General features: G+C 36.6%; 1 protein-coding gene across 1 annotated transcript in view; it reads right to left on the bottom strand.

Annotated features, from left to right (window-relative positions):
- Positions 1-7,991: 7,991 nt before the first annotated feature.
- Positions 7,992-12,513, bottom strand: part of PCSK2 (proprotein convertase subtilisin/kexin type 2) — a 105,075-nt gene continuing 100,553 nt past the window's right edge. Inside the window, exon 12 of the mRNA XM_087919281.1 lies at positions 7,992-9,000. Coding sequence (XP_087775407.1) covers positions 8,514-9,000 — 487 coding nt within the window. The 3' untranslated portion in view covers positions 7,992-8,513. The remainder of the gene's footprint in view (positions 9,001-12,513) is intronic.

Genomic DNA, 12,513 nt, shown 5'->3' with positions numbered 1-12,513 from the left:
CTTCATAGTTCATTGCCTGTTTACAATTTATCCCATGACTCCCACTTTTTTTTTTAAAAAAGAAACAATTATGATAAATAAACATCATTTTGCATCAGCAGTATCACAAAAAGGACTCATAATTGTATTCTGATGCATACAATAAATTTAAACCCTACAAATTCAATATATCTACATAATAATACTATTAATATCAAAATGTGCCATTGCTCCTTAGAATTGCTTTTCCATTGGGATTGTGAAAATATATACACCCATTTAGTTATTTTGCTACAATATAAGACTTTTAATGTTCAAATGGAAAACTTACATCACAGCAATGGCATCTCTACATATAAATTCAATGAGTCCCTCCATTATCATTTAGAAGGTTTTCTGAGACATTATTGTAATTTTTGCTTTCACAGTAAATAAATTTGCATGGGCTATGCACATCTGTTAGAAATGCATACACACATACATATGTATGCATATATGCAATAAATTCTTACTCTTATTTACAATAGGATGTGTCTATATAAATATATAACATACGATATGCCATATGCTACTACTACACATTCCATATAGTATAGCAAAAGTTTAAATGTTTAAATTTCAAAGGTTTATAACAGTTACATAAGTAAGTATAGATGATCTGAACCAGCAAGGAAAGATAGCTGCAATGCCTACAGTATTCAGTTCCCTGCTACTGCTGAATTTGATGAAAATGCATTATGCCAATAGGGATATTCGTCTCCAATGGAGCAATTATTTCATGCAGGACTAGAATAGAGTTAACGGCCATCACAGTAGAAGCAAATTCTACTCTCAGATATGCATGTTCATACTGTATGCTCATTAAATTTTAAGAAATCATGGTTTAAACAAAAACTACAAGATTCAAAGGAAGTCTGTTTTTAATTAGCTTTAGGGAGAATTTATGGCCATGCAACTTGTTTATGCTTGTTCCACTATAAAAGTGTTTCATACAAAATTACCCACAAATGCTGATGCATCTGGTTAAAGTGCTTCTCTCATCAAAGGGAATGGAAGTCTCTGAATTTAAAGCGTGCTCAATTGTGGCTGAGAATTTTCCTACTGTTGTCAGAAGGATTTGGTTGTTAATACCCTTCACTTATTAAAACACTCACATTCATGCAAAACTCTGAGAATAGAACAAGCCCCTATGTATCCTTTAACCCTATTTTACATTCATGGGTTTAAAAAGGTGTACCAATTTCCATTCATAATAGCAAACAAACAAACAAAATCCAATTTAATAATGCAAATATTTGAAGATCAGTATACAGTTTGAGAATATTCACTAGTTTCTATCTTCCTGCAAGTCTCGTCACTCCCAGAATTCCTACAGTCTCAGGGTCTGTGGTGCTTTTTTTGTTTTTTGTTTTGCACATTATGGACACTGCCTATCACGAAAAAAGAATAAGGAGCCATTAGGCAGGTGGAGTTTCAGGTTATGAATAATTTTTGGCCATATTATAAATTCACATGATTCCCATATTGTCAGAATATACATTTAAGTTCCGTGTTCTATTTGGTCAACAAAGTTCAAATTTGTCTGGTGTGCATTGTAATTGTTTACATGTTGCTATGAAGCTTTACCTAGAATGCAATATCTCCCTTTTTATTCAAGCATATAACTAGCCATGCCTTTTTGATGTCCAGCAATTAAACCATACTGGGAGATTTGAAAGATGCAATATAGTAACCATAACAGTTACCTTCAAATAACAATTTTACTCGTTGCAAATTAACAAAGAAAAGTAGATGTTTAAACTGATTTGGTGAAAAATGCACACAATAAGTTTTCATTTTGAAAAGGAAATATATCTTTGACTGTGCCCAGTACCGCAAGGCACAAGTGCAAATAAATCACAAAATAATTGAACAGTTTCTCATTTTATTACCATCACAAGACCAGCACTATTGAGAGTAAACACCGTCCATTCTTTAAAAAGAGAAAGAAAATAGGAAGAATATAAATAAAAATTGAATTAAAAATAAAAGAGATAAGAACCATGGCGACCCAGTGCCTGCATTCAGTGCCAAGCAATCATTAACCTTTGAGGGATGCAAACCAGTAGCACAAAACCTAGCAACCCTATATGTGTGATTAATAGTTCTACTGGTTAACAGATAAACTGCATAAAAGGTGCCAGTGGACCCTGGGAGCTCAGATAGTAAAGGGACAATTAGAATCAACCACTGCCATTGTAACAAGAGCAATATAGAAACAAGTCAGTAAAGTCTTTGCCTGATCCAAACCATAAAGGCAGATGCAGTCTTTTTCATTAGTATTCCCTGCACTTTTGCCAATAAGAATGTTCTTAATTTCTGGGACTCCAGAGAATAAAGACCAATAAAGGAGAATATTTCTAGCTGAAGGTTGAAATGAGGAGTCCTAGGTGCTCTCTGAGATTGGTTGCATTCTTGCGGATAGTTCATTACCCAAACTAGTCGTGCTCCTAGCACTGATGATGTTACCTAGTTTGGGCAATGAAACATCTTCAAGAAAACAACCAAGCTCAGAGAGCATAAAGGACTCCTTGGAGAGTAAAGTTTAGAAGCTGGAGACAAAGGGGAAACCATATTTTAAAAATACTTTAAATCAGTGTTTTTCAACCTTAGCAACTTTAAGATATGTGGGCTTCAAGTCTCAGAATTCCCCAGCCAGTCAGGCCAGCTGAGGAATTCTGGGAGCTGCTTTAAATGACTGATTAGCCTGGTGCTCCCAACTTCTTCCCCAATCTACATCCAAAATCCATTGTTTTAATGTCCCTTTATTGCTAAATACCAGAAGTTCTAACAATTTACCCATGACAGGAACCCATCAGACGGAACAAGCAAAGTCAAGTGTGGCTAAATTTCCCGGCAAAAAAGAGTCAAATAACAAAATGTGTCTTTTCTGCTTCCAAGCAAAGAGTCACATTTTGGAGCAGCAAAGAAAACTAATTATTTTGGATAACCTGTGGCTTCCCGTAGGGATACTAATGAGTCTGCACTCCATACCCCAAGGTAGATTAAACTTTGGTATTAGAAACTGTTCACAGTGAAGGGATATAGATACAGAGCCCCTGGTTCTGCAATAAAATCTTAAGATGGCAAAGGAAGCATTTTGAGCATCCTTCCCTACATAGGACAGCTGCACATGCTATGATCTGGAAGCATGAAAATCACTTCCAGATATTCCAGTAGAAGACTCCACTTGCTTTATCATCTGCCCATTAATTTGCCCCCTGTGTCTAGCCAGCCATCTGGCAAGCACTTTAACCTTAGTTTTATCTTCTGTTTTGTAGGAAACTAATAATTAACATCTTACCGAGAAGGCTGCTGCAATGAACTCTATTACTAGAATAAATAGATGTAAAGGGCTGTGTGTTGTCCTATAATAGCTGTTATATATAACATAAATCCCCTCTACTCTGGATTACTTGTTGAAATTCAGCAGATTTTCTAGGTCTGATTAGGGAGACACTATGGAAAGCTCACATGCAATATTTTGAGTCAGCTCAACATTTTCCACTTCAGAGAGGGGCAACCTGGTACCTGCAGGAACGTGCAAGGTAAAAAGTATAAGGCAAACAAATTAAAATAAATTGTTTGCCTTATAAATAAATAAAACTCCATGAGGCAAGGTGAAGGGAGCAAATAAAGGGTGATGTTGTAAGTATGATTTAATCAGATAGTTTGGTCATTCATAGGCAGAAAATATAACACTTGAAGTATAATCCCAAGAGTTATTTTAAGAATAAACTCTCCTACTTTTTCAAATTAAGCAGGAAATAAAGGAAAATTACACTGGCAATGGGATGGATGCTGTCAATGTAGCACAATGTTAAGTTAAGAAAGAAGACAGGGATGACAAGGAAGTGTCAAACTGCAAAAGCTTTCTCACAGCTGAAATTTGACAATCTTCTTACTTGAGATTTCAGAGGCTAAATCAAAGATATTCTGCAGTATCGGTTATTTCTGCCTCTATCTCTTTTATTTCTCTATCTCATCTCTTTTACAAAAGTAGTATTGGGTATTAGTTGCCATAAACCCAATTTAGTGTTTGTCTTATACTTTTTATAGTGTTTGTCTTATACTTTTTACCTTTCTGTTCACGGTTTTATATAACACTGCTTTCCTTGAATAAATAATGGTTTTTTTTACCAGAAGGATTCCCATTGGCCTTCTGAGACAAAAGGCAGAAAGACAAAAGGTGATTGGCCCACAGGGTGCTTAAATCTGGCCCACGGGGCCAGCCTGGAAATAGCAAAGGACCAGCCATGGCGCTAAAACGGGGCACGGGGGGCTGTGTGAGACCCCCCATGCCTTTTTTGGCCAGGATGGTGCTACAGGAGGCTATCCAGCCTGAAAATTGGGCATGGAAGGGGGGCTCACATGGCCCCCATGTCCTGTTTTGCCAGCAGGGTGTTTCAGGAGGCTGTCCAGGCCAAAAACAGGGTGTGGGGGGATCGCATGCCCAATTTGTACCCTGTTTTGGCCAGTAGGGTGCTGTAGGATGCATCCGTCCCATCTCCCCACTCTCACCCCTGCTGGCCCATGAAGAAGAACTACAATGCTGATCCGACCCTTGAAGAAATGCAGTTTGACACCCATAATTTAGTACAAAAAATGAAATAATGGTGCCATGTGATCCTGTCCCTGACAAAATTACACATTTTCAGGTTGTATGGAGTTGTTGAGAAATATTTAGTATTATTTCCTTAAGAGATAAAATGAGTTAACCTTCAAAGAGCTCAACTCTGTCTAGCCAAATTCTTCAATTTTCAAACTAAATTTTAAGTAATATCCCGCATAATTATCCTAATTTTTAAAAAGTTGGAATTGTACCAGAGACATGTAATAAGAAATAGCTAAATTTTCTTTAGGATTCCATGAAGATCCTAAATGTTGCTGGAGGATGGAAAGTCAGAGATACCGATCAACCAATAAACTGATCTGGAATTGAAAATAGAATATTTTATGATAGACATTATTTCAAAAATATAAGGTATTTAACCTGGAGGTCCCAAGCTACTCTTGCAGAATCAAGAGACAAAAGGGCAGGACAAGCTTTGTCCGGTTTTAGCAATAAACCAGTGGTTCTTCTCTTTGAAGAATGAACATCTAGACATTTCATATTTTTGGAGATAATTATTACATACACAACAGAAAATTGCCAATGACATGTTTTTGAAATTGGGTTGGTAAAAAAAAATGTGGCTTCTACACCTATTGTATATATTGGAGAGCTTTTGTAGGACTTGTTATATTAAGGTGCTGGCTTTGGTCTACAAACTGAGTGTTTTTGGTCCACCTGAGACGCAAGTCAGTGAGTAGAAAAAGAAAAGGACTTTTAGTTGTAAAACTCTAGCTGCTGAACTCATTCTCAAGAAAAATAAGATTGGTTCACTTCTTGCTTTATTTTTGTACCACTAACCATTTTAGTTCGGTATTATTACTTATTATATTCCACTTTTAAATTGTATGGCTTTAATTCCCCTTTTCTTTTCCTTTTTTGAATGATTTTAATCTGAAGTATTGTTGTTCTTATTGTTCATTGATTCCTGTATATGGGAGATCAAGGGATAGATCTACACATATATTTTCAGACTATTTTGCTTCTGAGGCTTCATTAACCATGCCTTCGATTTATACATTTCCAAAACCCACTTCCAAATAACCAAGTTTGTAATAGAAATGCTTGAGGTTTTATCTTTGCAAATACCACGCATTAAAAAGATGGACTTGAGAAACACAAAGAAGTGTGAGAGACAGTTCAAAGATTATTGCAGCCCATAAATTTGTATGAAACACTGCACAAATTATGTATGCCCTAATGCATTTTGCATTGAGAATTAGACACTAATTATTCCACATTTCATTAGAGTCATTATTTGTATGCAGAGTGCTAGCAAAAGCAAAAAATTGGGATGCTGTTAAGAATCCAAAGCCCAGTATGAAAACATCAAAGGAAGGGTAAAACAACATTACTTGGTGGATTTTGAAGCCATTGATGTGAGCACCAAATTGTGCTTGCTTCTGCTCTTATTTCACAGTCCAAATTCTCACATAAGAAATCTCTCCCCCATCCAATCTCCTCTAATATCTGTACTGAATGAAGATTCTCAGAAGTGTCCAGTCGCATTGTGTGTATTCAGCAGGTTCTGACCACATCTGGAGAACCGGTAGTAGAAATTTTGAAGAGTTTGGAGAACCAGCAAATACCACCTCTGACTGGAGAATATACAATATCCTTCCCCTGCCACACCCACCAAATCACACCCACAGAACCAGTACTAAAAAAAAATTGAATCCCACCACTGATCATAGTATATTATAATCCAATCTGAATGCAGGCAAGGAATAGCTAAAGCTACCTGCTCTGCATCAAACTCTCTTTACACTGAATTTCGGACACCATTCTGATTTCTGCACTCTGGAATTTCTATGAAACAGAAGAGCTTCAGCAATGTTCCCCCCATTTCCCAAATTCTGCCAGAAAAGAAAAAAAGAATTAAGCGGTTCTTCCCATCATTTCTCCTCACTGTGAGAATATTAGTGAGGAGAAAGATGAATAGTAATTGATTTGTGAGTATTTTCTCCTCAGGATTTTGCGTCAATAATTTTGCCAGGCTCATGCATGTCCATTTCATGTGCTTGATGTAAAATGGGTCTTTCATGATCATAGACAGAAGCTTGGTGTTTAAGGTCATTGTTCTTTTAGGTGGGAGGACAGAGGTGAGAAGAGATAAGAACTGGGCATGAGGTATTGGTGAAGATGCTTATTTCTCTCTCCAATCAACACAATCATTCCTTGCCTTTGGAAAGAGAAAGGTTGGATCCACATGGAATGCCTTTTAAGGTTATCCAACTATTGTTGTGCTGAAATAACAATAATAAGGAGAAGGTATATTTTGCTTCATCAATAGCAATAGGTCACTAGAAGATGCTTCACATCACTAGTGGGAATCCCACCATGATCACTATCACTGTCACTGCACTGTTTTCCTAATCCATGATTTGGCAAACTGGGATCAAGGATTAGTTTGCCTGATCTGTCTTTTAATATTACATGAAGGCATCAGAAAAGTAATCTAAGCAGGACTATGAGCTAGTAGCCATGGGCACAATTAATACTTCTAGCTTAGAACTCAAGATGTCAGAAGAATAACCACACTATAGCTTATGTGGGGATTATGAATATAGCAGAAACTTTACATAGTATTTCATTTAGATGTATCTTCCAAAGAGTACCTATCTCCCTGCTCTTTAGGAAATTATTTAACAAGCGACAAATTCAGTTGTCAAAGTGTAAACTGGGAATTATTTGTACAGACTAGTCTGCCAAAAGAACTATAATAAAGCAAAGGGAGATACTTGCTACTGATATCAATACTTCCACTTCTAATACTGATTGATGACTTTTTGCAGTGAAAGGATAGCTTGAAGATGTAGGTGTGAACCTGGGTAGACATTATAGCTCAGAAAACTAGCTTGCCCATAAACTTCATCTATTTATTTCAGGGCAATTTCCTTCTTACATAATCAAAATTAACTCCCACTGAATTCAATGGGCTTAGTTCAAGGATATTATAGGTTTGCAGTTTGTGATAATGCATAATAGAATCAGTATTCTAGAACTACTGATAAGCTATGATTCTTATTTTATTGGCTTTGAGAATATTCTTGAACTGATCTTAGGACCAAACTGTATTTTATACTTTTTTTAAAAAAAACTGTGCTTAAAGTTTTGTTGAGTTTTAGGAAAGATAGGGGTTTTTTTAAAGGAAAAAAACTACATAAACTATTGCCTTGTGGCAGCAAACAAATTTAATAAATAAATAAATAAAATAAACAGTTGCACCAGTTTCCTGCCAAAAGAAATCTCTCTCTTACTGCTAAATGCTGGTGAAGATATTGGTTAGTGAATATGGACTTTACAAAGGCCAATAGCAGCCATCAATGAGGAAAATTTTCAGCAGGAGAATGACGCAAGATTTTGCAGCTGCTTTTGTTTAATTTCAAAGCAATTAATGGAAACATAAATAAAATATAATTTAGAGCCCCAAATTTTGATATTTATTTCCCTTTTTTTCATAACTGGCAATATTTCAGCAAGTCTATATCAGCAAGCCCACTTCCCAAATTTAAAATAAAATTGTAAATTATGTATCTGCCATAAAAATATAAAAAGAAATGTGGCCACAACTTTTCCAGTTGGTTGTTTCATGTTGCATGAGGTCAAATGTAGCAAAACAAAATAAAATATCTCTCCCCAAAATAATTTGTCTTCAAATGAAAAATAGTTACAGCGATACAATCTTGCAAAGTAATTGGTATGTAATCATATATTTGGGGCTCAGAATCCAGAAATTTCCACTGTAGTTAAATTAGACAATGCACGATTGTAGAATGAAAAGGTTAGGTAGTGACTGAGGGACAATGACTGTTATATGCCTAATGGGAACATACAGGAAAGGACAGAGGGGAAATCTAGCCATTTGGCATGCAAAGCAATGCTAATTCTTGTTTAATATACTTTTGAGACTTCTCTCTACTGCTTCATCTAATTCTTCTTCCAACTCCTCCTTCTTGGACATAGCCAGTTTAGACTGGTAATCTTTCACTATTTGGTCTATGTAGGGTGCACTTTGAGTTCCATGTAGCATTAGTGTCCATTCTTTAAGGACTCCCTTTTGGGGCAAGATCCCAACAAACCCAACTTCGAGAACCCAGGTACCTCTGGGGTCTTCTCCCCAAGAATGTGTAGTCATGAAAGGCCACTTGTCAAAGCCCACTTTGGAATCATCATCCCTTGGCCGCCGACTCAGCAAGATGGATTTTGTCCCCATTGGTGAGGTCATGTTGATATTCAAATCCCCTCTTCTCGTAGAGTTCACTGTGATAACGGCTTGAACATGTTCAAGGTAACGGACAAAGTTCTCTTTCCCCTCGCAGGCATCTGTTGAAAGCGTCAGAACCAACTTGCCACCAGATGGTACTTTCCTAGGATTTGCAAAGAAAAGCAATGCTGACTACTATGTTTTCCATAGTACCCATCAATCCAAAAGTGCATATTGAGACTTGGAATGCAAATTCAAAATGACTGAATCAATATAATTAATAAGTGATTTATTTTTACATAAAAATTTATGTAGCTGTCCAAACTCAAACATAGGTGACTCCTTGGTGGCTTACAATATTTTAAAAAATAATCATATAATAAAACTCAGAACAAAAACCACCCCATATCCCCATTGGCATCAACAACACAAATCAGCCATTTGACTGGCTCTGTCTCCATTTGTGGTTTTCCGGCCCAATGACAAACCACATTTTTGAGATCATGAAATAGTGTGTTTCCCTTTCCAGGTTGTTTATTTGTTTATAGTATTTTATTTTTTATTTAAGTTTGTAATCAGCATTTCTACATAGAACATCTTGGGCAGATCCAAATGTTCTGCTTAGCTCCATATGCCAATGTAGCCACATCACTGAATGCAAGAGTGGATGTTATTCTTACTCCCAGCCCAATACAAATGTATTCTCTGTCTATATTTTCCAGCTGTGATTCAAATATGCTATTTTCTACCTGAGCCATCTTAAATCCTTCAGAGAGAATAAATCTTTGTTCTGTTTTATAACAATACTATACCACATCCCCTCCTCTTCAGAATCTACACCTTCCTATAGGCATCTAATTTTGGCTGCCAGTTTGCTATGTTCTCTGTTGGTTGGCAATCACTATCTTTAATAAAGTATTGGCTGAACCAATAATGGCCATTAAGTGAACAGATCTCAAACATAGAAACTCACATTTCAGCCATCTCTCAATGGGCACCCATTTTTAATTTTGTCCTTCCCTTCCCTTATAGCTTCCCTTATACAACTTCCAGCATTTCTCATCATTGCCTTCAGTAAATATGTGGTACTAAACTATTATATTTAAATTTGTCCAGATAAAACCTAACCAATATGTTCAATAGTCCTTATAAAACTTTTACATCATTAATGTGTAAATTCCTACAAAATATATGGAATGTAAATTAATAAATTTCCCCAGTTAATTATTTGATTATTTTATTGATTTCATATGAAATCAAATCAGAAAATAATTGGATTGCCTAGCATTAAGTTGAAGACTTGAGAACATAAAGCAAACAAAATACTTAATGCACCAATGAAAAAGCATTCAGATTACATATGCAGAGTCCCAAAAGTAACCTGGAGTCATCAATATTTTATGGAATAAATCAGATCAAACTTAATGAATGATTGACTATGAAGACATCCTGATGAACTGATTTTCAGAGATGGCTATAATACTGTGGTTTCAGTGTCCTAGTCACTAGAAAGGAATAGCTATATTGACAGAAATGGTGCTCATTTGTTGCTGCTTTTGTTTTTACCAAGACCAGGAAAGAGACTGGGTAAAAATATCATAGATTACGGTCCAGTGTGAAAGATCTGTTGGAAAGTACAGTAAGACCCTCAAGTTCTGTTATATTCTAATACAAGGACTACAGCTTTCCTAATTTTTATCATCAGTTTTTGGGTGAGGAGGAAGAAATATTTTCTGATTTTTTGAAAGGTAGCCTCATTTACTATTTATAAATGAAGACAAGCCAGCTAATAATTGGGGTTCCCTGGGGGAGTTAAGTATACCCTTTTTATTACTCAGGGGTCTTGCATATTGAAATACACATAGAAAGCTGCTTGACATAGTGCTTTAACAATTCCTATATGTTAACTTTTCATGAAATCAATTTTCTGCTATTACAAGTGAGGAATGGAGCACTGAGCTCTTTTCCAGAAGGCACTTCCTGACAATTTTGATTCAACCTATCACATTGGCTTTATATCAGAGGGAAAATGCCACGTAATTGCCAAGCTGGGTTTCCTACTCCAATTTTCTCCCTCTAAATAGAAGTGGATAATCTGAATCATATTGAATAACCCTGTTCTTTATTCCTGCATGTGGAAAGTTAGTGAAGGATAACTAATCCATTGAAGTGAGGCAACTGTTTTGTAGGTTTAAATTGGATTAAGGACTCATCAATACAGATGTTTACTGTGGGTAAAAAACCGTTCCACTCACTGATGTCTGAAGACATGATCATGCCAGAAAACCTTCCTTTTATAGGCAGCCCACAGCTGTGGCAAACTGAAGTGTTTTGTCATGAAATTAATGATTTTTGTTCCTGGGAAAATGAAAGACCTCTCATCCAGGCAATCCACGGCACATGGAGAAGGAGACTTAAATGACACATTTGAGGGATATGATTGGCTTGGTTCTGGCTTGACAGGTCTCCAGTAAACCTGCCCCATTTTTTTTTAATGTGACACCAATCCTGCAGTACTGGTTTGGCTGCAAATCAGATAAGAAATTGACTACTGTAAACAGTTCCTTTTTTCTTTCCTTTTTTTTTAAAGAGGTCAGCTGATTGATTAACCTAGATAATGGAAACCTGAAATTGCTTAGTCCTCCTTCAGCCTAACACATGCAATTGAAGGACTTGATTCTTGTGCTTCTAACAGCCTGGCACCTGCTGAGTTGAACTCCCTCCATCTTCTCTTAATGGAATGTTTTAAAGGCTTAATCTGTTACAAAACACAACTTGGCACAGGTATAGCTTCAATATATATATTCCCTTCTCTACCTTTTGAAGAGTCAGTTTGGTAGAGTGGGTAAGGCATCAGGTTAGAAATTGGGAAACTAGGAGTTCTAGATCCACCTTAGGCACAAAGCCGGCTGGGTGACCTTGGGCCAATCATTCTTTCTCAGTCCTCAGTGGTAAACCACTTCTGAAAAACCTTGCCATGAACAAGGATTAGTTCAGAAGTCAGAAAATTTCTTGAAAGATCACCCACATAGAAACTCCTTTTGAAGAACATAGCATAGTAACCTATATAATGCATGCTGTGATTTGACACAAACATCTATACGGTAATGTTTCAAATGACAGCTTTTCAACCACAGTCATCCGTCTCGACTGCAGAAATCTTGATGTTGCATCTTAATAGCTAATAGGTTGATAGTCTACCAGGTTAATAATTATTTTGGGAGAAAAAAGTCAGTCTGGGGATACTCCAGAGCTGATGAGTTTTCTCTCTTATACAGAACATCTTTCTTGACCTCTGGTTTAGAGAGTTCATTCAGCAACTGTATTTGGATGACATGAATTCAGTCAGCCACTTCACTACAACTAAGAAAGCTGTAATTTTTGCTGCCAATGGGCTGACAGGTAGTTGGTCCTTTGTGGGTGGGAAGTGAGGGATGGGTTGAAATATCATGCCAGAACACATTCTGTAATATAATCACTCTTAGTTGTTTCCAGCAGTTGATGTTTAAATTTCACCCAGGGAATGTGGATAAGCAGCACAGCACAGCACAGCACAATCCCATTCCTGATGTGTATGAAGGCCGTGCTATGGAACAATGCATTTTTTGCCAATGTGACATTTTCCCAGCTTCAGGATGAAATGAAAGCACAGCAAAAGAGCTGTGCAAAGTTCTAA

Source organism: Pseudonaja textilis, chromosome 1 (assembly GCF_049901715.1).
Source record: "Pseudonaja textilis isolate UNSWEBS1 chromosome 1, rPseTex1.2, whole genome shotgun sequence".
Taxonomy (NCBI): domain Eukaryota; kingdom Metazoa; phylum Chordata; class Lepidosauria; order Squamata; family Elapidae; genus Pseudonaja; species Pseudonaja textilis.
This window is presented reverse-complemented; position numbering and strand designations above follow the sequence as displayed.